Genomic DNA, 26,090 nt, shown 5'->3' with positions numbered 1-26,090 from the left:
CCCTGATTAATTTTCACTGAGGCCTGGCAACTAAGTGAAAAGTTGTGTCCCTTTAAGCATGGCTCAGAGAGATCAGTGGCCTGCCGAACTTCACTAATTCATCTCGCGGCCAGGTTTCTGGCTCCAGATTGTTTCTTTCCTGCCACCAGCATGGCCGTGGGACGCTCAGAGTTGCCAAGGTCCCAGGACCTTCTCCAGTGAAGGGTTGGGAATTTCTGTTTGGTTTGTTCCCTGCTGTCATTTGCCCAGCATCCAGAAAGCCTGCCTGCCACCATGGACACGAATGTTGACGCTGAGCAGGGCACTCGCTGTCCTGAGCAGAAGCACAAAATGCACGCGTTTATCGTGGGATGGATGGATGGATGGATGGATGGATGGATGGATGGATGGATGGATGGACGGATGACCTGCCACACACAGCTCTTCCCGCGCCGCCTTCGTTCCTCCAGCCGCCAGGGGGCACTGTGATGACGGGCCCCCGACCCGCCCAGCAGGGAACAGGCGCTTTTCTTGGCCCGGCTGCGCCTTTGCCAGTCGGAGGGCGGGTCGCGAGGAAGCGGAAGTGGCCGAGCCGCGGAGGCCGCAGCCTTTAAGTGCCGCGCTCGCCGCTCCGGGTTACGGGCGCCGAGGAAGCCGCAGCAGCCGGGGACCGAGTGGAGGCGGCGCGGCATGAAGCGGCACAGGCCCGCTCCGTAGCGCTCGCGTGCGCGCGTCGGGACGATCCGGGCGGGGCCGGGCGGGGGAAGGTGCAGTATCCGTGCCCGTGTCTGGTTCCCCTTGGCTCCCGGGGCGGCCTGGGCCGCGGCAGTCCCACTTGGGGGACCTCGCCGACCCCGGGACCGAGCGCCGGGCCGCGGGGCCGCGGGGGGCGCAGGGCCGGCGGAGGGCCCAGGGCCGGCGGAGGGCCCCCGGCTGGCCGGAAGAGCGGAGGTTCCAAGTGGGCCAACGTCCTCAAGGCGCCCCCCGAGTCCGTTATCTCCATCAGCCTCGTTTGGGGTCGGGAGGCCGGGTTAGCAGGGCTGGGTCTGGAGCCCTGGAGGGGCGCAGGGAGTCGCGGGCGGATGGGATCCCACTGGGCAGCTGGCACGCTCTCCTGCCTGCCTGCCCACTAGTTTGCACTGCCGGCAGGACAAGTGTCCTCTCCGGCCCAGCCCACCACTGCTCCTGGGTGTGCCTTCTCCTGCAAGGTTTTTGCCCTCTCTTCTGGGTCCCTGCAGAGAAGCAGCCAAGGGCCCCTGGGGGATGGGGAGCTTGGGGGTTTCTCAGCGCACCACCCCAGTTGTTGGGAAGAGAGTGACCAGAGTCCAGGCTCAGCAAGCTGTCTCCTTAGCTCGACCAGGGGGCTTAGTGCTAAGGGGGGAAGACGTCTGATGTCCCAGGCTCCTACCTGGAGGCTGAGCTCCCACCATCCCCACCGCGTCTCCCATCACCTGCTTGGGGCCACGGGATCCCAGAATTAAAACTGATGACAAAGAAACAGACGTCCTATTATTATTTTTTCCTTTTGCGAAGCCAGTATTTCCGCAAATGCAATGCTGCTTTTCCCAGAGACGTTCTGAGTAACCTGTCAAGGAAAAGGAGCCAAAAGGGGATGTGCCTTTAAATGAATAGAACTTTTTTTTTTTTTGTAAGCTTAAGCTACTAAATTCAAGGTAGTAAAATAACCTGTTCTGTAATTCTTGATTAACCTTCTATGTTAATTCTGTCTCCAGACAATTCGATGTGATATTATCATTTAGAAAAGGAATAGGGCACAGAGAAGTACAATGTGTAAATCCTCTGGCATGTCTGAGGATTTGCAGTAGCCAGGGAGGGACTTCACATCTCCATACTATACCTTTTGCCATATTTTAAAGCCCTCATATTTTTATTTGTTAATCTATGGACATCAAGATTAATGCTGTTAGGATACTCTTTTTTGGGTCAGTTGGGCTATAACGCTAAAAAAGAGTTATTTGTGGGATTTTGATCATGTAAAATGTAAGACCCAGTAATTTAAGCCTTGCCATGTTATATTAAAACACACACAGTATTTCTGGGTTGATTTTAAGTATTATTTCAGGACTTTTCATCTGTGACCATTTGTGGTCCGTTTTAGTAATGACCAATATCTTGTTTCATTATCCTGATGAGCAGGATTGGATGTTGAGACAAGGCACAAAATCCTGGTAAGGAAAGAGCAGGGGAAATGGAGAGGTCTGTGCTTGAAGTTGCATCCCTTGGAAAAGGTTTTTTTGAATGTGGAAGAGATCTAAACGGGTGAAAATCCGGGCAGGTGGGCACCCAGGAAGGGTCCGTCAGTGAAGTGGTCAGTGTGAACAACAGGCCCTGTGCTGAGAGCATACACTTTGGCTATCTCCAACAATTCAAGGCCCAGGTTTTGAGTGTAAGGTGTTTAGAACTTGTAAAATGTGGGTAAACATTCATGAAAATCCCTAATGTAAGATCAGATCTGTCCTACAAGATACAGGACATAATTTGCTGTCAACCTCCAAGGCAGCAGAAGTGTCCCATGAAGTGTGCAGTGTGTGGGCGCATGCCCAGGTCTGTATTTGCATGTGTAGAAAGCAGTTGTGGCCCTAGTTGAATTCAGGTCCTGATTGTTTTTCCCTCAAGGTAAGTCAGCAGAACTTTTACATGGTAGAGAAGATATGAAGTGAAGGATGCCTGAAGGAGCTGGGGCTTGGAGGTGATTCTGCCTAGTTTCCCTGATCCTTACTGGGAAAAAATGGTGTGGAGGTGAAGTTCCAAACTTAACACAAAGCATGTTGAGAAAAGTGAGGCAAATCTGTAAAGATTCTTACTCGTTCCTCTGTTAGATATAAAACTAAGCCCATTGACATGTTTGGTAGAAAGTAGGCCTTCACCTAGCTTTTAAACAGACGAAGCACCCTGTCACAAATATACAGAAATTTCAGCAGGTTTTTGGCACCAACATAATCATCTTGTTCCATTTTCTGTGGACTTGACCTTGTTCCGGTTCAGAATCAGAATGTGCCAACTAGGTGGCTTAATTTTCTACCACATTGTTCAGGGTTTTAGGCACTGCCAGTGAATGCCTATTGGAAGTAACGCTGTTAGAGCTTACCTGTTGTAACTGTCAACTGGGTTTCCTGGCCACTCTTGGCTATTGTAAGATGGAACATGGTAGTGTAATCCACTGGGTGAAAAGAGAAGATCTGCTCACTTGCATGCTGTTGATGTACTCTTGGTGAACTAGTCACCTGCTAATAACTTAGTTACGAGTTCTTGTTCATCTAGGAAGTTAAGGCTTTAGCTTAAAACTTGTTACATTTTAAATGTAATGGGTTCGTTAATTTGAAGTACAATTAATTCTGTGAGATTTAGTCGAATATAATTTGTTTTCATTCCACAAGTTTTTGACATTCGTTAGTTAAAAAAGTGCAGATGCCCCATGATTTTTTCTTTTTGATAGCATCATAAACACTACACATCAATATTCCAGTAATATCGTTCACACTTTTGTTGTTGTTGTTACTTTGCATGTACCATTAAGTATTAAAAAAGGATAAAAGTTCATCTTCTGGATTTATGAGGCTAGAGTTCTTACTATATTAAGCACCCTTTTGGAGTTGAACTGGTAAATTGAAAATAGTCTTTTATAAAGATACTGTTAGCACAGTGTGATGAGTGAATTTTTTACATCCATCCATCTAATTAAAAACTTTGAAAATAATATTTTGTTTACTGTTAGTGTAATTGTATAATCAATGTTGTATAATCAGCTATGTGAGATTCTTCAAAATATACATAACACAAATGTGATAGTGATATCTAGACAGGAGCAAGAGACTCAGAAACAATCAAGTCTGCCAGGCAGTTAGCTTTGGTATTTTGGAGTTACATTTGAAGGAAACAATGTATTCTCTTGGATGGGTCCCTAGGAAAGTTACTACAGGCATATTGCTTGCAACAATTTAATTGCTATTCTAATTGATCATGATGATTTCTGCAAGTGGCAGCAATGCACAGTTAACACAGGTGTTACTGTTTTGAATGTGAGCACTTCACTCTCTTGGCACATTGAGTTTCACTATTGACATGCTTTTGGGTGGAGCATAGCAGCCAACTGGCATATGGCCCGTTTCCTTCCAGTGTGGGAAAGAAAGGAGGAATTTTGGCAAGGATACCCAGGGAGAGCCTTTTATAAAAGTTCCAAAGGGATTTATAGTCACTGTAAAATAGACATGACCCCATTTTTTTTTTTAATCTCGTTTTGAAATAGCACAGGGAAGGGGGAGCTACTGCTTTTCTTACTGGGTTTCATTGCATCTGCTAAAATGCTTTTTTTCTTGCTGTCTTGGGGAAGGGCCCTCTCAGGCTGTCATTCTGATAATATGCAAAGAAAGGTCTGTGAACAATTTGATGTGCCTTGTTTTTCTAGGAAAATGCAACATGGCAGCAGCAATGGAAACAGAACAGCTGGGTGTTGAGATATTTGAAACTGCAGAGTGTGAAGAGAATATTGAGTCACAGGATCGGCCTAAATTGGAGCCATTTTATGTTGAGCGGTATTCCTGGAGTCAGCTTAAAAAGCTCCTTGCTGACACTAGAAAATATCATGGCTACATGATGGCAAAGGCACCACACGATTTTATGTTTGTGAAGAGGAATGACCCCGATGGGCCTCACTCAGACAGAATCTATTACCTTGGTGAGTACGAAAAGAATTGAAGCCTAGAAATAACTTGCATTCAGTTCTTAAAGAATATAAATTTCATGAGTCAGGGACTTTTTGCTCATTACACCGAAGGAAACACTAATTTGAAGGAATTCCGTTTGGTACTGTTTTAGTTTTGGTTTGGACTATTTATTTTGACTTACAAGTGGCAAATCATGAATTGATCATCGTCTTTTTTCAGTCACTATGAAAGATGCCAGAAATACTTTACCCTAAAGCCCATTTGAAATGTCTTATAATTAGATTACACAAATAATGGAATGAATCAGATTGCAAGAATAATGGAAACCTTCATTTTTTTCCTTAACAGCTGCTCCTTTTTTTTTTTTTTTAAGCATTGATCTATTTGAAAGGCAGAGTGATAGAGGGAGGGAGGAACAGAAGAGATCTTTGATCCATTGGTTTACTCCCCCAAATGGTCGAGTCAGTCGGGTCTGGAGAAAGCTGAAACATTAGCCAGGAACTCCATCCCGGTCTCCCACATGGGTGGCACAGGCTGAAATGCTTGGGTCCTCTTCCACTGCATCAAACGCACATTACTGAGTTAGATCAGAAGCCGAGTAGCTGGGACTTGAACTTGTACTCTGGTACAGGATGCCAGCGTTCCAGATAGTGTTTTAAGCCATGGTGCCACAGTGCTGACCAGCTCCCATCTGTTTAAACCAGAGCTGGTTTACTCCTTCTTTCTGAGATTATTCATTCTAGACTGAAAGTCTCTAAACTAAATATGTGAATCCACGAGCTGATTCTTTCATTATTATTTTTTTTAAAGATTTATTTATTCTCATTAGAAAGGTAGATTTCCAGAGAGAAAGAGATACAGAGAGAAAGATCATCTACTGGTTTACTCTCCAAATGACTGCAACAGCCAAAGCTAAACTGATCTGAAGCCAGGAGCCAGGAGCTTCTTCTGGATCTCCCACATGGGTGCAAGGTCCCAAGACTTTGGGCTATTCTCTGCTACTTTCCCAGGCTATAGTCAGGGAGCTGGATGGGAAGAGGAGCGGCTGGGCTGTGAACCAGGACCCATATGGGATCTTGGTGGTACAGGGTAAGGATTTAGCGACCAGGCTGTCATACGTGACCTGAGATTTTTCTAATGTCAAAGATGAAGCAGTGAATATTGCTGATGTGAGCTTCCTTGTAGAATTCATTCCTTGGAGTGGAATTCCTCAGAGTAGATATTCTGAATGTTTACTGATACGACTGAATTCCTTTTCAAAAAGGTTGCAGGAGTCATAATACCATCAACATTCCTTTAGAATTTTTCCATAGCTACACTGGTAGTGATGAAGAATTATGCTTTCTGGGCCCAGAGGGGTAGCCTAGCAGCTACAGTCCTCACCTTATTTGCGTTAGGATCCCATATGGGTGCCAGTTTGTGTCCCGGCTGCTCTGCTTCCCATCCAGCTCCCTGCCTGTGGTCTGGGAGAGCAGTGGAGGGTGGACCAGAGCCTTGGGACCCTGCACCTGTGCATGAGACCTGAAAGAAGCTCCTGGGTTCGGATCGGCTGAGCCGTTGTGGCCACTGGGGGAGTTAATCAGCAGATAAAGGATCTTCCTCTCTGTCTCTCCTCCTCTCTATATATCTGACTTTCCAATAAAAATAAATCTTTAAAAAAAAGAGAAAGAAATACACTTTTGATATCTCCCATTCTAATTAGTGAATAACAGTTGTGTTGTGGTTTAAATTTTTGTGTGTGACTTTCAATGTCTTTTTACATATTTAACAGCCATTTATATTCTTTTTCTGTGATGATTATGTGTAAATTTCTCTTTGGAGAGGACTGGAGTTCTTAACAGTTTGAAACTGGCATCCCAAGTAGCCTCCTAGCCACTACAGCAAATATTGCCCCTGAAGATTGTTTTATAGGACATTACATATGATTGAGAATGTTTGTTTATCCTAAATGACCCATGCCTACAGGAAGCATTGTTCAGCAGCAAGGTTTGTTTGTTTTTTAAAATTAATTAATTAATTTTATTTGTAAAGTCCACAATTGCCAGAGCTGAGCTGATATAACCAGGAGCCTGGAGCTTCATCTGGGTCTCCCACGCAGGTGCAGGGTCCCAAGGCTTTGGGCCATCTTCCACTGCTTTCCCAGGCCACAAGCAGAGAGCTGAATGGGAAGTGAGGCTGCCGGGATTAGAACCAGTGCCCATATGGGATGCTGGCACATGCAAGGTGAGAATTTAGCCAACTGAGCCATCACACCAGGCCCAATGATCACATTTTGTAAAGTTTTAAATGATATGGTTAGGTAACCACAAGCTTAAGAAATCTGTAAGAAAGCAACTCTGTAGCATACCAAATAGACTTAAGACAAAAATTAAGATGTCAGTTGGTGCCTAACATTTTACTTTAAAACACAGCACAAACTAAGGAAGTTTAGGAAGCAAAGGAAATGAATAAGGTGCAGATATTTGAGGGTGAATGTCTGCTTTTGCAAGGGTTAGCTTGAATTTTACCATGCCTCAAACAGACTGCCTTTTGCTGCTGTCATCAGAGGCTGAGAATTGTTCCACCTGAAGGAACGTGCTTGTTCTTCCTGTGTGGTTTTTGTTCTTCCTTCACTCTCCCCACCTCTTCTGAAATGATAGCTTTCTAACACTCTTTAGTATGACAAGGTTTTGGTTTTAGCTTGATTCATGTTTCCTTTGGTTCACGACGACGTAACCGCAGTGCGTTTCTATTAGCTCTTTGGTAGTGGCTCATTCTGCACTGCCTTGATCTTTCCATTCAGCTGTTGCAGGAGTCCACAAAGTAGACCTGGCTTCAGCTGAGTTCAAACTTCCGGTTCCTTTGCCCTTTCCCAGTAAAGGGCCAAGAAATGTGTAGCAAATCAGGCATCATTTCTGTGACATAGGAAGAGATCTTCCTTTGTTGGTTCATTCACCCCAAATGGCCACAACAGCTTGGGGAAGAAAGGAGCTTCATCTCATTCTCACACAAGGTTAACAGGGGCCTAAGTACTTGGGCCATCTTCTGCTGCTTTCATGGACACATTAGCAGCAAGCTGGAGCTGGATTGGAAGTAGACCAGTTAGACCTCACACTGGCGCTCCTAGGAGATGCCGGAGCTGTAGGCACAGTCTTAACTCGCTGCTCCACAGCACCAATTTTTAATTTTTGTGTTTTAATGTGAATTTGCTTTTATACCTGGATGTCAAATCCCTTGTTAATAATGACAGTGAAACAATTTTTATAATGAAGAAAATTTAGAATTAATTTAGACCTATGTGTGCTTCTAAGTAAGTGTTTTAGGACCTGGCACAATAGGCTAGTGGCTGAATCCTCACCTTGTATGCGCCATATGGATCATATCCCAACTACTCCATTCCCCATCCAGCTGTCTGCTTTTGATCTGGGAAAGCAGTCGAGGACGGCCCAGAGTCCTGGGACCCTGCACCCACATGGGAGACCTGGAAGAAATTCCTAGCTCCTGGCTTGGGATATGCTCATCTCCAGTCATTGCAGCCACTTGGGGAGTAAGCCAGCAGATGGAAGATCTTTCTCTCTGTCTCTCCTTCTCTCTGTAAAATCTGCCTTTCCAATTAAAAAAAGTAAAAAGTCAAAATAAATAAATAAGTGTTTTAAAATACCCAGAGAAACAAGAAACAGCAAGGTGAAATTATTGCACCAGAATCTCATTGAGTCTAGAGCTGGCTTCTAAAGAACTATCAATTTTCACAAAATTCTGAAAATGACACTTGTCTTCACTCTTCTCACATCATTTTGCATCCTTGTTGTGTTTATCCTGAGAGATTAGAACCTGAATCTCCAAATGAAACCTGAGTATTTTCCTTGTTTTATTGAAAAAAAATTTCAATCATATATGTCACATGCACGTCTTATTTAGTAACATTAATTATGAATCCTGTAGAGTACAAATGTGCTTTATGGAAGGCATTCTGTACTGACTAGTAACTGTGATTGTATGAAGAATGCTACCAAAAAATAATTATGATAATTTTTTTGCTCTTGCAGCCATGTCTGGTGAGAACCGAGAAAACACCCTCTTTTATTCCGAAATTCCCAAAAGCGTCAACAGAGCTGCAGTCTCCATGTTGTCCTGGAAGCCTCTTCTGGATCTTTTCCAGGTAGGGCTCACTGTGGTTCTTCCTGCGCTGTGGTACCCATTCTGAGATGCTGCATTCATTCAGAGGCAGAAGGCGAGCTGGAGTTTTTCAGTTTTGAAATAAAGTGATTCACAAAAGAATACTGTTATGTTTTAACTAGCAGTGTGTCATTCTTGAATTCCAGTACCTGAAACTGAGGGACATTACAATTTAATCTTCTTTTAACTACCTTTTTCCTAATCAGCTACCTTTTCCCTTTCATAAACTTTGTGGTTCTCACATTTTTGGGGGGAGTTCTTTATGGTAAAGAACTCATTTATTTGCAGAAAGATATTTTTTACTTATGTCTTGAAATTGATTTTTGTAAGTTCTAATACTTAGTAACAGCATTAATAAGCTATTAAGTTTGGCTTTTGCTTCCAAATTGTGTAATCACAACCTAGAGGCTTTTGTTTGTTTTCAAAATGTTAGACAAAAAAGTAAATAGTTCAGATTTTTATAAAAAAAGATTTATTTTATTTTTATTGGAAAGGCAGATATACTGAGAGAAAGATCTTCTATCCAGTAGTTCAGTCCCAAGTGGTCACAATGGTTGGAGCTGAACCCAACTGAATCCAGTAGCCTGGAGCTTCTTCCAGGTCTCCCACATTGGTGTAGGGTCCCAAGGCTCTGGGCCATCCTCGACTGCTTTCCCAGGCCACAAGCAGGGAGCTGGATGGGAAGTGGAGCAGCCAGGATTAGAACCAGCACCCTGGCACATGCAAGGCGAGGACTTTAGCCAATAGGCCTAATAATTAAGAATTATTTCAAGGACAAGAAGATAGTTTGAGTATAATTATTTGCTCGTTCGCTTCTCATTATCGTTACATGGTTTCCTTGCTGAATAGCATGTATAAGCTAATGTGTAGCAGACTATGATATTTCTGATGGAAATTTTTAGAAAATAGCTTAATGACAACTGGTCGTTTTGATTGGCACTATTGGTCATGGATGTGCTTGTGACTTTTTTTTTTTAAACAAAAGCATTCTTTATTCTGGAAGCAGTGTATTGAACTTGAACAATAGATATTTTCTTAAGGAACATTTTATAAATTACTGAGATAAATATGTTTGTGGTTTTAGAAGAACATATGAATCATTTTCAACAATTATTAAAATTGGCCATCAATCTTTTGTAGTTCTACCAATTCTCACAGTCCCTACCCCTACCTCTCAGATTAGTTTGAAGTACATGCCAGATAGTTTATTTCATTTCTAAATAAATCCAATCTCTTAAGGATATAAACTTAATCATTACCACAATATCATCATCACACCTAAAATTATTGATCATTTCTTCACATGTTCATTAGTTTGCAAATTTTCTGATTTTTAAATAGGTTTTTTTTTCTTATTTTGTTTAACTGTGTTTGTATGTATATAATTTGAAAGGCAGAGCATCAGAGGGGTGAGGGGAATGACAGATCAGTTTTTTCTCTGCTAGTTTACTCCTTAAGCAACTGCAACAGTCAGGTGTGGGCCAGGCCAAAACCAGGAGCCAAGAACTCCAACCTGGTCTCCCACATGGGTGGCAGGAGCTAAGGTTGTTAGGTCGCCTTTCACTAACTTCCCATGCACATCATTAGGTAGCTGAGTCGGAAGCGGAGCAACAGCCTGGATTCAGATCAGCAGTATGAGATGCTAGCATTCCAGGAAGCAGCTTAATATACTGTGCCACAATGCCAGCTTCTTTCTTTTTTTTTTTTTTTAAAGGAAGTCATTTTTTTTCCTAAAGATTTATTTTATTTTTATTGCAAAGTCAGATATACAGAGAGGAGGAGAGACAGAGGAAGCTCTTCTGTCCACTGATTCACTCCCCAAGTGGCTGTAACAGCTGGAGCTCAGCCGATCCAAAGCCAGGAGCCAGGAGTTTCTTCTGGGTTTCCCATGCTGGTGCAAGGTCCCAAGGCTTTGGGCCATCCTCCACTGCTTTCCCAGGCTACAAGCAGGGAGCTGGGTGGTAAGTGGAGCTGGCAGGGTTAGAAACAGAGCCCATATGGGATCCCAGCATGGACAAGGAAAGGACTTCAGTTGTTTAGCTACTGCGCTGGGCCCATTTTTGTTTTTTGTTTGTTTGTTTGTTTAGTCAAGGTTTAAGTATGGTTTATGTATTGCAAGTTAGTTTAATCTGTTTTCATTCTGTATCTTTTTTTCCCTATTGCATTGAAGAAAGCATCTGTAGAACTGCTCATAGTCTAAATTTTCATTATACAAGGATCCTTGAAAACGTTCATGGAAAAAATTGAATGAAGATAAATTCATTTTGCTGCTACAAGAATTTTGAACTTATGCAATTTTTTTTTTCAAAAAAACTTTCCATGAATTTTTAAAAAAAGATTTATTTATTTTTATTGGAAAGGCAGATTTACAGAGAAGGAAAGACAGAGAGAAAGATCTTCCATCGACTGATTTGTTCCCCAAGTGGCCACAATGGCCAAAGATGAATTGATCTGAAGCTAGGAGCCAGGAGCTACTTCTGGGTCTCCCACACAGGTGCAGGGTCCCAAGGCTTTGGGCCGTCCTTGACTGCTCTGCAAGGCTACAGGCAGGAAGCTGGATGGGAAATAGAGCATCCAGAACCCAAACCGGTGCCCATATGGGATCGCGGAGCATGCAAGGTGAGGATTTAGTCACTAGGCTGTCTTGCCAGGCCCTTGCATGAACATTTTTTTAAGGCCCTTTGTATAACAATGATGATGATGTTATGTTCTTCAATTCCCTCTTTTCCTTTTTTTTTTAAGATTTATTTATTTTTACTGGAAAGGCAGATATACAGAGAAGAGGAGAGACAGAGAGGAAAATCTTCCGTCCAGTGATTCACTCCCCAAGCTAGAGCTGAGCCAATCTGAAGCCAGGAGCCAGGAGCTTCTTCCAGGTTTCTCACTTGGGTGCAGGGTCCCAAAGCTTTGGGCCATCTTCGACTGCATTCCCAGGCCACAAGCAGGGAGCTGGATGGGAAGTGGGGCTGCCAGGATTAGAACCAGTGCCCATATGGGATCCTGCTGCGTTCAAGGCGAGAACTTTAACCACTACAGTATTGCACCGGGCCCCCAATTCTCTATGTTTTCTATAAATATGAATAGGTAGATCCAGATTTACTCTTTGTTTGATTGGAAGATATAGGATAGAAATAATTAGACAGCCAGAGAGAGAGTGAGCTTCCATGTACCAGTTACTTCCTGAATGATGCTGCTGCGAAGCTGGGAGCCAGTCTCTCCATTCCAGGTCTCCCATGTGCATTGAGAATCAAACAGTGAAACTCCAATGTGGAATTGTGGCTATCAACCGCTTCCTCTACTTCCTCCCAAATTATACAGGAGCAGGAAGCTGGAGTTTGGGCTAGGCTAAGCTGAAGCCAGGAGCTGGGAACTCGGGTCAGGTTGCATGGTGGCAGGGATCTGGTACTTGAGATGTCTCGCCTGCTTCCTGCCATGGTGTTCAGGAACAGGAAACTGGAATTGGGGAAGCAACTGGACCTCAACCCCATCACTCCAGTATGCTAAATGGGTGTCCACAGCAGCACCTTAAATGGTGTGCCAAACATCTGTCCCTCTTCTGGTGTTGTTTCTAGTAAGGCTGTGTGGATTGGCATCTGTTGTCTTATAGAAGATTTTTGTAGTTTTAGCTTACATTCAGATCTTGATCTGATCTATGGAGTTCGTTTTTGTATATGGTATGAAATTGGGGCCCAGTTAATTCTTTTACATGTGAATATCCAGCTATCCTACATTTATTGAAAGACGATCCTGGTTTGAATGGATTTAGCATGCTTGTTGACTATAAATGTACATTTGTATTTCTGAACATTAATTCTGTTCTATTGCCCTGTGTCCTTTCTGATTACATCATATTGTCTTAATTTGTCTTTGTGCTAGCTTTTGAAATCAGAAAATGTTCTTTTTCCAATTGTTTTGGCTATTCTGTGACATCCCCCCCCCCTTTTTTTTTTAAGATTTGTTTATTTTTATTGGAAAGGCAGACTTACGGAGAAAAGGACAGACAGAGATCTTCCATCTGTTGGTTCACTCCCCAAGTGGCCACCACGGTCAGAGCGGAGCCAATCTGAAGCCAGGATACAGGAACTTCTTTTGGGTCTCCTACATTGGGCTATCCTCTACTACTTTCCCAGACTACAAGCAGGGAGCTGAGTGGGAAGTGGAGCAGCTGGGACCTGAACTGGCGCCCATATGGGATCCCAGCATGTGGAAGGCAAGGATTTAGTCACTGAGCCCCACTCTGCCTTTTTTTTTTCTTTTTAATTTTTAATAGAACAGCAGATTTACAGATGGAAGGAGAGAGAGAGAGAGAGAAAGATCTTCCACCCACTGTTTCATTCAATAAATGGCTGTAATCCCCAGGGTTGAACTGATCCAAAGTTGGGAGCCAGGAGCTTTTTCTGCGTCTCCCATGTGGGTGCAGGGTCCCGCAGAATTCAGCCATCCGCTGCTGCTTTCCCAGATCATAAGTAGAGAGCTGGATCAGAAGTGAAGCAGCCAAAACATGAACCAGCAACCATCTGGAGTGCTGAAACTTGAAAGTGGAGGATTAGCCTGTTGAGCCTTAGCACCAGCACCTCTGTGCCCGTTTTAATTCCATTTGAATCTTATTAGAGTCAGTTTTTCATTATTTGGAACAAAGGCAGTATATTTTTATAGGCAAATCAAAAGCTGCCCTCCCAGGAACTGGATTGGCAGGGCGGCAGCCCCGACACCATGATAAGGCATGCTCATGTCTCAGGTAGTGGCTTAACCTCCTAAGCTGTAAAGCTAGATTGAGATAGGTTAGTTTTAATTTTTTTTTTTCAGTCAGTTTGTGTATCTAGGAACTTGTCCTTTTTATTTTGGGTGTCTTGTTTGCTAGCATACAGTTTGTTCATAATGTTCCTTTTTAATCCTTCCTTTTCCTGTAAGGGTTATGGGTCTTGATTCCTCTTTTTTTTATTTTTGCCATTTAAATGCTTGTGCACTAAATTGGTTTCTATTACTCCAACACAATTGTCAATTTTGTTGATCTTTCTTCATCTGGGTTTCCAATGTGGGTACAGGGGCCCCAGCACGTGGACCATTTTCCACTTTCTCAGACATGTTAAGGAGCTCGATTGGAAATGGAACAATTGGAACTCAGACCTAACCTTATACAGGTTGCTGGTGATGTAGGTGATGGCTTTACTTGCTATATAACAGCACCAGCCCAAGTTTTATTTATTTTTTTGAAGATTTTATTTTATTTTTATTGCAAAGTCAGATATACAGAGGGGAAGAGAGACAGGAAGCTCTTCTGTCCACTGATTCACTCCCCAAGTGCCTGCAACGGCTGGAGCTTAGCCATTCCAAAACCAGGAGTCAGGAGCTTCTTGGAGATCTCCCATGCGGATGCAGGTCCCAAGGCTTTGGACTGTCCTTCACTGCTTTCCCAGGTCAGAAGCAGGGAGCTAGATGGGAAATAGAGCTGCTGGGATTAGAACAAGCGTCCATATGGGATCCTGGCGCATGCAAAGCAAGGACTTTAGCCACTAGGTCACAGTACCAGGCCCTCCACATTTTCTTTTTCTTCCTGTATCTGGGAGAAGCGGGGAGATCTGGGGAGAAGCCACACCCAGCCTCCTAACCACCTCAGTACCTGTGGATAGGGAACAGCCGCCGATGTCATCCCAGGGCTCCCAATGTGGAGCATGTTATGAGGGTTCTGTTCAATTCTTTTTGATAGTTGGTTTTGACATGCTGTTGATCTCACAGATCCAAGGATGAGCAAATCCTCCCAAGGTCTTTTGACTCATATAGTCTACCTTAGAGTCTCCATTCGCCCAGAAATTTGTCCAGCTTCGCTGGGGTAGTTGACCAATTTGTTCTGCCCTCCTTCCACTGCTATGGTACCAGATGTTCTCTGCAGGCTCCAATGGACTGCCAGATCCTCCAAGTGCATCTGCACCAAGTGTCCACTGCACCATCTTCAGTAACTGAGAAGGCCCTGTTCAAACACAGGCACTCCACCGCAGATCACAAGTCCTGCCACTCTCCCCATGGTTGGAGTTCTGAGTCCTGCAATTTGGTTGAGGTGACCCTCAAAGAAATCTCAGGTGATCCCAGACCTGACTTTTGTGTGCGCCTGCCAGTACAGGGTCCAGCTCATTCTGTCATTCACATCAGCCAACACGTGGACTGTTGGTTGCAAATGCTAGGTCAGACCTATCTCCAGCCTCCTCTTTTATGCAAATCAGTGAGTGCTACAGCTTAGCCCATTCCTGCCCACCACACACTTAGCACTCACGTACAACAGCAGGAGCTGCATCCCAGTAAGAGTGATCCTCAGTAACCCCCACTAGCCACCCCCAGCCCTGGTTCTTGTGCGTGCCTGCCAGCATGTGCAGTGGACTGGTCTGCTCTGTCCCACATTCCATTCAGCTCTCGTACACATCATGGGTCGTTGAAGCCTAACTCAACCCAACTGACTCCACCCTCCAGCCCTCATTCATACCAGTGGGTGCCACTGCCTATCTAGCCAGGCCCGCCCCCGTACTGGTTCTCATGCTCACCACTGAGAGTTGTAATGCGTCAGAGAGTTGCCCACCGTTTCCCTACTGGCCCCACTCCCTGCCCCCAATCTTGCACTCCTCGGGTGGTTCTGCAGTCTAGCTTGGCAGGATTTGCCCCTGGTCCCATCACTTGCCAGCTGATGCTATGGCAAAGCCAGACTAGCCTACCCTAACTGTGTCTCATGCATGTCCAAGTAAGTAAAATAAGGATACAGTTGGTTAGCCCAGCCTGGCTGTCCCTGTAACCCAGTTCACGTGCAGGCTAACAGGAGTTGTAGCGCTGCCCGGCCTGGTCTGGCCCTGACCACTGTTTTCACTGCATCCCTTAAGTTTTGGTTATAGTACCATTTTTAGTTTTTTGCATCTCAAAATATTTTCTGATCGATGTGATCTATCTCCTTTGATTTCCTGCTTTCCCTCTCCTTGTACCACCAGCAGCTCTCACGGGAGTTAGCTGAGAGTTGGCTGGCTCATCTCACTTCCCGTTCTCGGATCACTGCCCTTGGTTTGAGGTGTGGGTCTTAAAAGCTTTATTTCACATTTTGTCTATTTTCTCAGTTGTTTCAGGTAAGTCTGGTTTCATTCACTCCATCTCAGCTGAAAACAGTTTTCTTTTTAAACAGTTCAGTCTTTGATCCACTTGGAATACATGAGAAGTGGATCCAATATTATCTTTCTGCATATGGCTTTCTACGGTGATTCCAACTGATTTAAAATTTAAATGAGTTGTGATTGATTGTAAAAGTGCCATATTTTTCTTACTAATGTCTGTAACTTAGAGTTCTATTTTGTACCATATTCATTCTGTTTATCATGTCTTAACTTTATACTATATAATAAGGCTAATTTTGTTCTCACCTTAATCCTTTTCAGCATTTTTGAAACTTGTCATTTTTCAGCTAAATCTTATGACCATAAAGTCAAAAATATGAGTTCTCTTTTGAAAGTTAATTTCTTAGCTGTAAAATCTCTTGCATCCTATGTTAAAAGCTTTGAAACATGTTAAGTAATAACCAAGCCTGGTGATAGAGAAAATGTAAAGGGAGACCTTCAAACAGCTATCTACTTAGAATTTGCTCTTGGCTTCAGTGGAAACAGTGTTGAGAGATACTTATAGCAAATAAAAAGATCAAAATTAGTAAAAGCACCTGTCTAGTGAATGTGCTAACTTATTGTGTTGAAGCTTATCATACACAGGTACAAATGTTTGGATGATGGTCCTCCCTTAGTTTGGGAAATGCATTCCAACATTTCTGGTGAATACCTCAAGTCCAGGATGGCACCAGATCTGTGTGTCCTGTTTGTTCCCACCATACATGCTGATGATGGACTTTAACTTATAGTTTAGGCATAGTAAGACATTGGAAGCATTAACATTATCAACCTTAATGTATGATTTTATATATCTATCTACCTGTTTATTTGTTTATCTTAAGTTGAGAACTCCCACTTTCTTCAGTTAAAGGAAGTATTTTGGAGCGTCTCTTTGGCATAGTTTTGAGTTCTGATACCCTTTTTGGGGACATTAAGTAAAATAAGGGTAACTTGCACGCAACATCTGTGATATTTGCTACAGTTGATCTGGTAGTTGAGGTGGTCCTATGTGACTAATGAGCAGCATAGACAAAGGAATGATTCTTGGAAAAGCATACTTTATCATGCTACTCAGAATGACACACTATTTATTTATTTACTTATGATTTATTTTTCTTGGAAAGGTAGAGACAAAAGGAGAGACAGAGAGAAAAATCATCCATCTGCTGGTTCATTCCCCAGGTTGGCTCAATGGCTGGAACCTAGGCAATCCAAAGCCAGGAGCCTGTTTCAGGTCTTGCACATAGGAACAGGGTCCCAAGGGCTTAGACCAGCCTCTACTGCTTTCCCAGGCCACAAGCAGGGAGTTGGATGCGAAGAAGAGCATCTGGGACACAAGCCAACACTGATATGGGATCCTGATGCTTGCAAAGCAAGGATTTAGCCACTGAGCTATAGCTCTGAGCCCAGAATGACACACAATGTAAAATCTTTTTCTTCCTTTCTTTCTTTCTTTCTTGCTTTCTTGCTTGCTTTGAAAAGCAGAGCGTGTGCTCTCATGCATTACTGTAAGTCCCAAATGCTCTCAGTGGTTGGGGATAAGCCAGTGCTGAAGCCAAGAGCCAGAAACATAATTTAGGTCTCTCACATGACTGGTAGGAATTCAGCTACTTGAGCATTTACCTGCTGTCTCCCAGGATGACCTGTATTAGGAACAAGCTAGAGGAGCCGGTGTTGTGGAGTAGTGAATAAAGCCGCAACCTGTACACCAGTATCCCATATGGGCACCGCTTCAAGTCCCAGCTGATGAGCTTGTAATCCAGCTCCCTGTTAATGGCCTGGGAAAAAGAGTGGAAGGGTCAAAGTGCCTGGACGCCTGCAATCACGTGGGAGACCCAGAGGAAGGTCTGGGCTCCTGCTTCATTCTGACTTAGCTTTAGATGTTGGTACCATTTTTAAGAACGAACCAGAAGTTGAAAGATTTTATTCTGTCTTTTCTCCCTCTGTTACACTGTAACTCTGTAACTGTGCCTTTCAGATAAATGGAATGTAGCATTTTTGTTTCAAAGATTTTTTTTTTCCCATTGGAAAGGCAGGTTTATGGAAAAAAAGGAGAGATAGAGAAAAAGCTCTTCTCACTGCTTCACTCTGAAGTAGCTACAACGGCTGGAGCTGAGCCCATCCGAATCCAGGAGCCAGGAGTTTCTTTTGGGTCTCCCATGTGGGTACCAGGTCCCAAGGCTTTGGGCCGTCCTCAACTGCTTTCCCAAGCCATAAACAGGAGCTGGAAGGGAAGTGGAGCATCCAAGATACGAACCAACATCCATATGGGATTTCTGCACATGTAAGACAAGGACTTTAGCCACTAGGCTACCATGCTGGGCCCAGAATGTATCATTATTTTATTTTTAAGATTTATTTATTTTTGCTGGAAAGTCAGATGTACAGAGAGAAGAAGAGACAGAGAAAGATCTTCCATCCACTGATTTCACTCCCCAAGTGACCGCAAAAGCCAGACCTGAGCTGATCCGAAGCCTGGAGCCTCTTCCAGGTCTCCCACATGGGTACATGGTCTCAAGTCTTTGGGCCATCCTTGGCTGCTTTCCCAGGCCGCAAGTAGGAGGCTGGATGGGAAGTGGGGCTACCAGAGTTAGAACTGGTGCCCATATGGGATCCTGTGTGCAAGGCAAGGACTTTAGGCACTAGGCTACCATGCTGGATCCTCCCCTTAAAATATAAGTATTTGTTTTTGTTATTTGTCTTGGGAAAGTCCCTCTTCATTCTCAGTGATTAGCTACAATTAAACTTAAAAAGGTCTTTGAGAATGATTATGACAGATACATTGTTTGTAGGAAAGTGATAGGATGTAGGTTTTACTCACAAGGTGTTTTGTTTTGTTTTGTTTTTAGGAAATACACTAAAAAATGCAAAAGCAGATACTGCCATGGGGAGCAGGTGTTGAGCCAAGCAGTTGGAGTGCCTGCCCCTTGTGTCAGAGCACCCAAGTTCCAGTCCTGATCCCGGCTCCCGGTTCCTGCCCATGCAGATCACAACTCAAAGAAATGAGTTCACTCCACTCTTGCAGGAGACCCAGACTGAGTCTGTGGCTCCTGGCTGTGGCCCTAGCCAGGCACCAGCCCATTGCAAGCATCTGGGGAGCAGACTGCAGTCTCTATGTCTGTTTATCTCTGTGTCTTTCTGCCTCTCAGAGCAGTAGGTAGGTAGGTGGATAATGATGGAAAGCTTTTTAAATACACTCAGCACAGGCAGAGGGAACACACATTGTGGTGCAACAATTAAAGATGCTCCTTGGGACTCCAATATGCCAAATCACAGTGCCTGGGTGAGTCCTCATTTGGCTTTTGATCCAGCTGGGAAGTGAAAGGTGATGCCCGAGTGATTAGGTCCCTGCCACCCACATAGGACACCCAGATAGAGTTCCAGGCTCCTACATTCAGTCTGGCCCAGCCCCAGAGGTTTTGGAGCATTTGGGGGTAAACCAGTGGATGGAAAACCTCTGTCTCTGTCTTTTTGCCTTTCAAGTAAAATGGTAATATTAACAAACAGACAGACAAAAAACGCTTTGAAGAAGAGACCGCTAGTGCCTGCCTCGGCAGCACATATCCTGACATTGGAAACAAGAGACCACTGTGTGCCAGAATGGATCAGGAAACTTCTGGCAGGTGTTCAATTTGAGCTAAGATTTGGGGGTATAAATAAAAATTGAGTGTCTAGAAAGAAAAGCAGCCTTTTAGGGGGGAGAAGAAGGAGGTCAGAATAGGTGAAAGCCAGTGGAAGAGAAAATCACACATTGGGTTCTCCGTCATTGATGTGAGCAGGCAGACTAGTGTGTCAGCAGAGGAGTTGGGAAGCTGCAGTAAAAAGGCACTAGTAATAGCTGGCATACTCTGTGCCAGTCGTTGAGTTCAACACTTTACGTATTCACATATAAATTAATCTTCACAAGGCTGACATAATTTATTACTATTCTAAAAATTAGGAAATTGCCTTCAGAAAATTGAACTGGGGCCTGTATTGTGGTGTACTAGATTAAGTCATGTCCTGCAATGCCAGCATCCCAAAAGAATGCCAAGGGCACTAGTTGGGGCCCCAGATGCTCTGCTTGCAATCCAGCTCCCTGCTCATGTGCTTAGGAAAGCAGCAGCTGACCAGGTGCTTGGGCCCTTGTACCAGCAAGGGAGAGGGTGGTAAAGCTTCCTGCTGGCCCAGCCCTGGCCATTTTGGCCATTTCAGGGATGAGCTAGTGGATGGAATACCTGTCTCTACCTCTGTGTCTCTGTCTTTTCCCCTCTCCCACCCGCCCTCATCTTTCTTTCCCTCTCTCTCTTTCTCCTTTTTTTCTTCTTCCTTACTCCCCATCTCTCCCCTCCTTTCCCTCCCTCTTTCTTCCCTCCCTCCACCTCTCTCCCTCTCCCCTCTCACAGCACTTCTTATCCCCTCTCCCCACATTTCTTCCTCTTCTTTCCCCTCTCATCCTTTCCCCTTCTCCCTTTATCCTCTCCCCCCACACACTTCTCCTTCTCGCTCCAAATTTGCCTTTCGAATAAAGAAAATCAATTATCCAGCTTCAGATGTCCAGTGAAGAAGCAAAACCTGGACTTAAACCATTTGATTTCAAAGATGCTGTTAACTGTGCATATCTGGTAATAATCATTTAAAGAATTTGAATCAGGAAATATTTCAATAGACTTCTTGAAATTAATCTGCCTGAAGTTGCTGGAAAATTTGGTGTCACTCAAACTGTACACTTAATAAGTGTGGAGATGTGAGGGTTTCAGTGTTGAAAACAAAAGGCACAGGCCCAGCATGATACTGTAGTGGTTAAAGTCTTCAACTTGCATGCCCGGGATCCCATATGGGTGCCAGTTCTAATCCCAGAGGCCCCGCTTCCCATCCAGCTCCCTGCTTGTGGCCTGGAAGGACAGTCGAGGACGGCCCAAAGCCTTGGGACCCTGCACCCATGTGGGAGATCTGGAGGAGGTCCCTGGCTCCTGGCTTCGGATTGGCTCAGCTCCAGCCATTGCATCCGCTTGGGGAGTGAACCATCAGTCAGAAGATCTTCTTCTGTCTCTCCTCCTCTTTGTTTATCTGCCTTTCCAATAAAAATAAATAAATAATCTTGAAAAAAAATAAAGGCACATTTTCATGAGTGGAGAGGGTGACTTTTACTTTGGTTTTAGGCAACATTGGACTACGGAATGTATTCTCGAGAAGAGGAATTATTAAGAGAAAGAAAGCGCATTGGGACAGTTGGAATTGCTTCTTATGACTACCACCAAGGAAGTGGAACCTTTCTGTTTCAAGCTGGTAGTGGAATCTATCATGTGAAAGACGGAGGGCCACAGGGATTTACTGTAAGTTGGAATTACTGCTTGTTCAATCTATTTGGGCATCCTGAAAGTTATTTCCACCTAAATCAGCAAGATTAACAACAACAACAACAACAAACATCAGAAACTTCAGTGTAGCCACAGGAAAAAAGAGTAGCAATGAAAAGAAAATGGATGTTGTTGATTTTTTAAGAGTTAATTTTTCCAGGGGTGTTAAAATATAACTTTGAAATGTTAAAAACACTTAGTATTTAAGAAGAGCATCAGTTCCATTTTCTGTGAGAATTGAGGGAAATTTTGGAAGTTATTGTTCATTTTCGTTTCCTTGAAAACTACATTGTGTTCATAAATGATGTTGTGTGTTTGGTTTTACTCTAAGTGATTCTTTATGTGTTATTGGAACTATTATGATAGAATTGTGATGATGCTGGTTCCCATTACATTTTTATGATATTGATAAATTTAAGGAATTTAATATTCAATTAATTAATAATTAACAAATAATTGCTCTATTAAACAGCAGTGTTTATGAAGTGCCATTCTGTTGTCTGTTTCATTTCCTATAACCCTTAGCTTTTTCTTTGATAGTAAAAAACAAGTCCCTCTATGTAAGTGGGCTTGCTAACAAGCAGTGCATCTGTGTAAGCCTGACGCTGTTTTAATATAGTGTTTACTTTCCTAGCAACAACCTTTACGGCCCAATTTAGTGGAAACTAGTTGTCCCAACATACGAATGGATCCCAAATTGTGCCCTGCTGACCCAGACTGGATTGCTTTTATACATAGCAATGATATTTGGATATCTAACATTGTAACCAGAGAAGAAAGAAGGCTTACCTACGTGCACAACGGTAAGATGTAGTTCTAGCGTTCTGTGTCTGTTGAAAGCATTTTTTTTTAAAGATTTATTTGTTTTATTGGAAAGGCAGATTACAGAGAGAAGAGACAGAGAGGATCTTCCCTCTGATTATTTACTCCCCAAGCAGCCGCAACAGCCGGTACTACGCCAATCCAAAGCCAGGATCCAGGAACTTCTTTCCGGGTCTCCCATATGGGTGCAGGGTCCCAAGGCTTTGGGCTGTCCTCGACTGCCTTCCCAGGCCACAAGCAGGGAGCTGCATGGGAAGTGGAGCTGCCGGGAGTAGAACCGGCGCCCATATGGGATCCTGGACGCATTCAAGGCGAGGACCTTAACCGTTAACGCTATCACGCTGAGCCCTGTTAAGCATTTTTACAATTCAGCTTGTTTCTGCCTGTCCTTTGAAATTGAAATATACTGAATGATGGTGACACTTTAAGTTTTCAGAATTTAAAAAATAGGGAAAAGCACAGAGGATAACTCATGTATGCCATCTGTGTCATCCTGCCTTGTCCTTTTGTTGGTTGGAGACAGTGCAGCACTAGCCTTTTTGGCATGACTCCCTTTATGTCCCTTTAGCGTAATAAGGCTGCCAGAATTCTGCCTAGTACTGATTTCATTAAAATTAGATTTTAGGGGACAGGTAAAGCCACCACTTATGATCCCTGAATTCCATATTGGAGTGCTGTTTCGGTCCCAGCTCCTCTGCTTCCAGTCCAGCTTTGTGTTAACACACCTGAAAGGACAGCAGAAGATAATGCAGGTACCTTAGTTCCTGGCCCCGGGCTTCAGCCTGTCCATCCCCAGCAGCTGCGGGCATTTGAGGAGTGAGCAAGTAGATAGACTATCCCCCGCACACACTCTGCTGTCATTTCCTCTTTCTCTGTCATTTTGCCTTTCAAATAAATAATTTTTTTTAATTAAATAAAACTTTCGTTTTTAAAACAATAGTCTTGCTTTGGGGAAGCAAACCAGAAGAACCAATTATACTGTAAGAGACTGTGAAATTTTATCTTCCCATTTTAAAGAGCCTATTTAGCAATTGTTATAATAAGAAAAGCACAACATTGTGGAACTACATGTATTGTAGAAATATTTAATTTTCATGTAAGTGGTGATAATAAGACTACTCAGGGCTGCTCAAGAAGAGAAATATGAATGTTTTGTAAAGATTAGAAGTGAAATATGAGAAATGCTGTTTTGCTTTTTCAACATGTGAAACAGTATTTAAGATTCAGCTTCCCAATGAAGGGTGCTAACTCTGAAAATTCATTTATTCAACTTTTGCAGCTTTGGTTAATCTGATGCAAAGCTCACTTATTGATTATCTTCTCTAATTATCATCCCTTCTGTAATCACTAGTTACAATTAATTACCAATATTCTTTAAGGGTGTTAACAGATAGGCTCTAAATAGGAAAACAAAGTTACACAGAATCTGCTGTGGAGTTTTTCTCCATTTAGCTAAGAAATATACCAAAAGAGTAAAAGCCAAAATCCAAAAACGTAGAAGAGATAATAACTCCTATAAAAAATTTTGAAAACCTGATCACTATGTGCCAAAGCAGTTCAGAAAACTTTGCTAGCTAACACTTTGTTAAATTTAAATTACTCTAACAGATACTTTCCATTGTGAGGATAATCAGTGTTGTTGATGCCTTCTCCTGTACAGTTTATGTTGGCAGGAAGAGGACCAAGACAATCTATTTGTTCTATTAAATTAGCCAGCAGAAATTGTGTCCCAGTGCGCCTGGCCCTGTGGCAGGTAGAGTTTACCATTCATATCTGCAGGTTCTGCATTCCTGGATTCAGCTAACTTCATATCAAAAATATATAGTCAAGAAGGATTCCAGAAAGTTCCAGAAAGCAAAACTGACCACAAGTGAAGTATACTACAATAGGCATGCACATTCATAGCCCTCTGCCATTTTATCGCCTTGCAGTATTTTAAGATTTACTTACTTTTACTGGAAAGACATATTTACAGAGAGAAGGAGAGACAAAAAGAAATATCTTCCATCCCCTGGTTAATTCCCCAAGTAGCTGCAGTGCCCAGAATTGAGCTACCAGGACGTGGACTGGCTCCAATAATTAAATCTTAAAAACATAAGTACAGGTTTTTGTGTTTAAGGAATCTCTTTTTGAAGTCAGGAAACGAGAATAGCCACTAGCAATAGGAAGGTTAGGTTGGTGGTTAATCTGTATTGGAAATCCTAGTTTTCTTATGCTTTCAGTAAACACTGAGCACTCATGTGTACCAATTATTGTCCTTGAGGCTGAAATTGCAAGACTCTGACATAACTTGTCTGAATTAAGGAAGCTTTTAAGTCTTTTTTTTTTTTTCTGTAAAATTTTCTATATAGAATTTGCAACCACTGGCTGAATTTAGAGTAGAAAACATTGGAACCCTGCAGGATGTAATTGTGTTTTTATGCTGTTCTTTCCCATGAATGTACGCATGTTGTACATTTATTATTTTCAGAATTCATATGGTGGCTAGGAATAAAGATAGAGAACGCAGAGTCATATAAAAGCAGACTATGTGAATTGAACTCCCATGGCTACCATTTATTAACTCTTTGGCCTTGAGCAGGTTGTTTCATATGTCTCTTAATTTCTGTTTCTATAAACATGCTAATTAATAGCACACCCACCTAGGGTTATTTATAAGGCTTTAATGAGTTAATAGTTGTGAAGTGTTTAGTGCCTAAAATAAATGCCATGTAAGCATTTGTTTAGCTAGACAGATACCTAGGAAATAATCATCATCAACTTACTCTCTATTTACTCACAATATGAAGTTTCCAAGCAAAAGTTCACATTAGAAAATGAGTTTTGACAGCATGTACAGATATTTATTGCTGCCTCACGTGATAGAGAAATTCCAGAAAAATTAAATATCAATCTCTACTCTCAGGTGAGTTACTGTGAGGACAAAATGTTATTATTCATTCATTTAAAAAAAAACAGTTCTTAATAACTAAGTTATGTAATAAGTGATAGAAATACAAATAGATTCTATCCTCATATTCTAAAGGACTACAAAATACATGTTAGTGTAGGGATTGATACTGTAGTAACTGAAAGTACTAACAAACATTAACGTGAATCTTGGCTCTATCCTTAATCCCAAAACTCAAAAAGCTCTGAAAACTGAGCCTGGTTTGCACTAAATTAGTGCTAAAACTTGCTTGGTAGCTAACCCTGACCTGAACTGACCTGAACTGACCTGAGGTTATTTATAATCTTAATCCCACTTAGTTTGCCTGTTACTAAACTTGCTGAAGCAAGTATCAGTGTATTTGATTTCGGAGTATTTGGCTACCTTGTTGAAAATGTTACTTAATATATAGTAGTTGTTTGATATGTGGAAAATCCACAAAATTCTGCATTCCAAATACTTCTGGACTCAAAATTATGCAGTAAGGGATTAGTGATTGACACTGCATATCCATGTCAGAAAATATAGATAAGCAAAAATATTAAATTAAACTTGTTTATAAAGTTAAAACCTCTACAAGATATTACTACACACCCACTAGATTAGTAAGGATGATTGAGAATAGCAAGTGTTGGAGAACAACTTTAATATATTGCTGATTGTAGTTGGCACAGCAAAATAATCCTCTACCCTGTGGCACCAGCATCCCATATGAGCACCAGTTCATGTCCCAGCTGCTCCACTTCTGATCCAGGTCTGTGGCCTGGAAATGCAACAGAAACGGCCCAGATCCTAGGAAGCTTATACCCAAGCGGGAGACTAGGAAGAAGCTCCTGGATCCCAGATTCATATCAACTCAGCTCTGGCCTTGGTGGCTATTTGGGGAGTGCAGATGGAAGACCTTCTCTTTATTTCCTCTCTAAAATTTGCATTTCAAATAAAAATAAATCTTTTTTCTTTAAAAAAAAAAAAGGTAAATACAGTGCTTAGGGAATTGTTTGGCAGTTCTTTATTAATATTTTATTTGTTTCTATTATTTGAAAGACAGTTTTTC

At 42.7% G+C, this 26,090-nt stretch overlaps 1 protein-coding gene across 11 annotated transcripts in view; it reads left to right on the top strand.

Annotated features, from left to right (window-relative positions):
- Positions 1 to 947: 947 nt before the first annotated feature.
- The window catches only part of DPP8 (dipeptidyl peptidase 8), a 59,840-nt gene continuing 34,697 nt past the window's right edge, over positions 948 to 26,090 (top strand). For 7 of the 11 annotated variants that reach the window (XM_040970187.1, XM_040970183.1, XM_040970182.1 and 4 more), the window contains exons 1-4: positions 2,462 to 4,675; positions 8,690 to 8,802; positions 21,088 to 21,261; positions 21,920 to 22,088. In XM_040970187.1, the coding sequence (XP_040826121.1) occupies positions 4,387 to 4,675; positions 8,690 to 8,802; positions 21,088 to 21,261; positions 21,920 to 22,088 (745 nt within the window). In that variant the 5' untranslated portion in view covers positions 2,462 to 4,386. Of the gene's footprint in view, positions 2,276 to 2,461; positions 4,676 to 8,689; positions 8,803 to 21,087; positions 21,262 to 21,919; positions 22,089 to 22,850; positions 22,868 to 26,090 lie in introns of those variants that run through there. The other 4 variants (XM_040970177.1, XM_040970185.1, XM_040970181.1 and 1 more) reach the window with 4 other exon arrangements.

Source organism: Ochotona curzoniae, unplaced genomic scaffold (assembly GCF_017591425.1).
Source record: "Ochotona curzoniae isolate NIBS_2020 unplaced genomic scaffold, NIBS_Ocur_1.0 scaffold_4701, whole genome shotgun sequence".
NCBI lineage: Eukaryota > Metazoa > Chordata > Mammalia > Lagomorpha > Ochotonidae > Ochotona > Ochotona curzoniae.
Note: the sequence above shows the minus strand (reverse complement) of the source record. Positions and strands in the feature narration are given on the sequence as shown.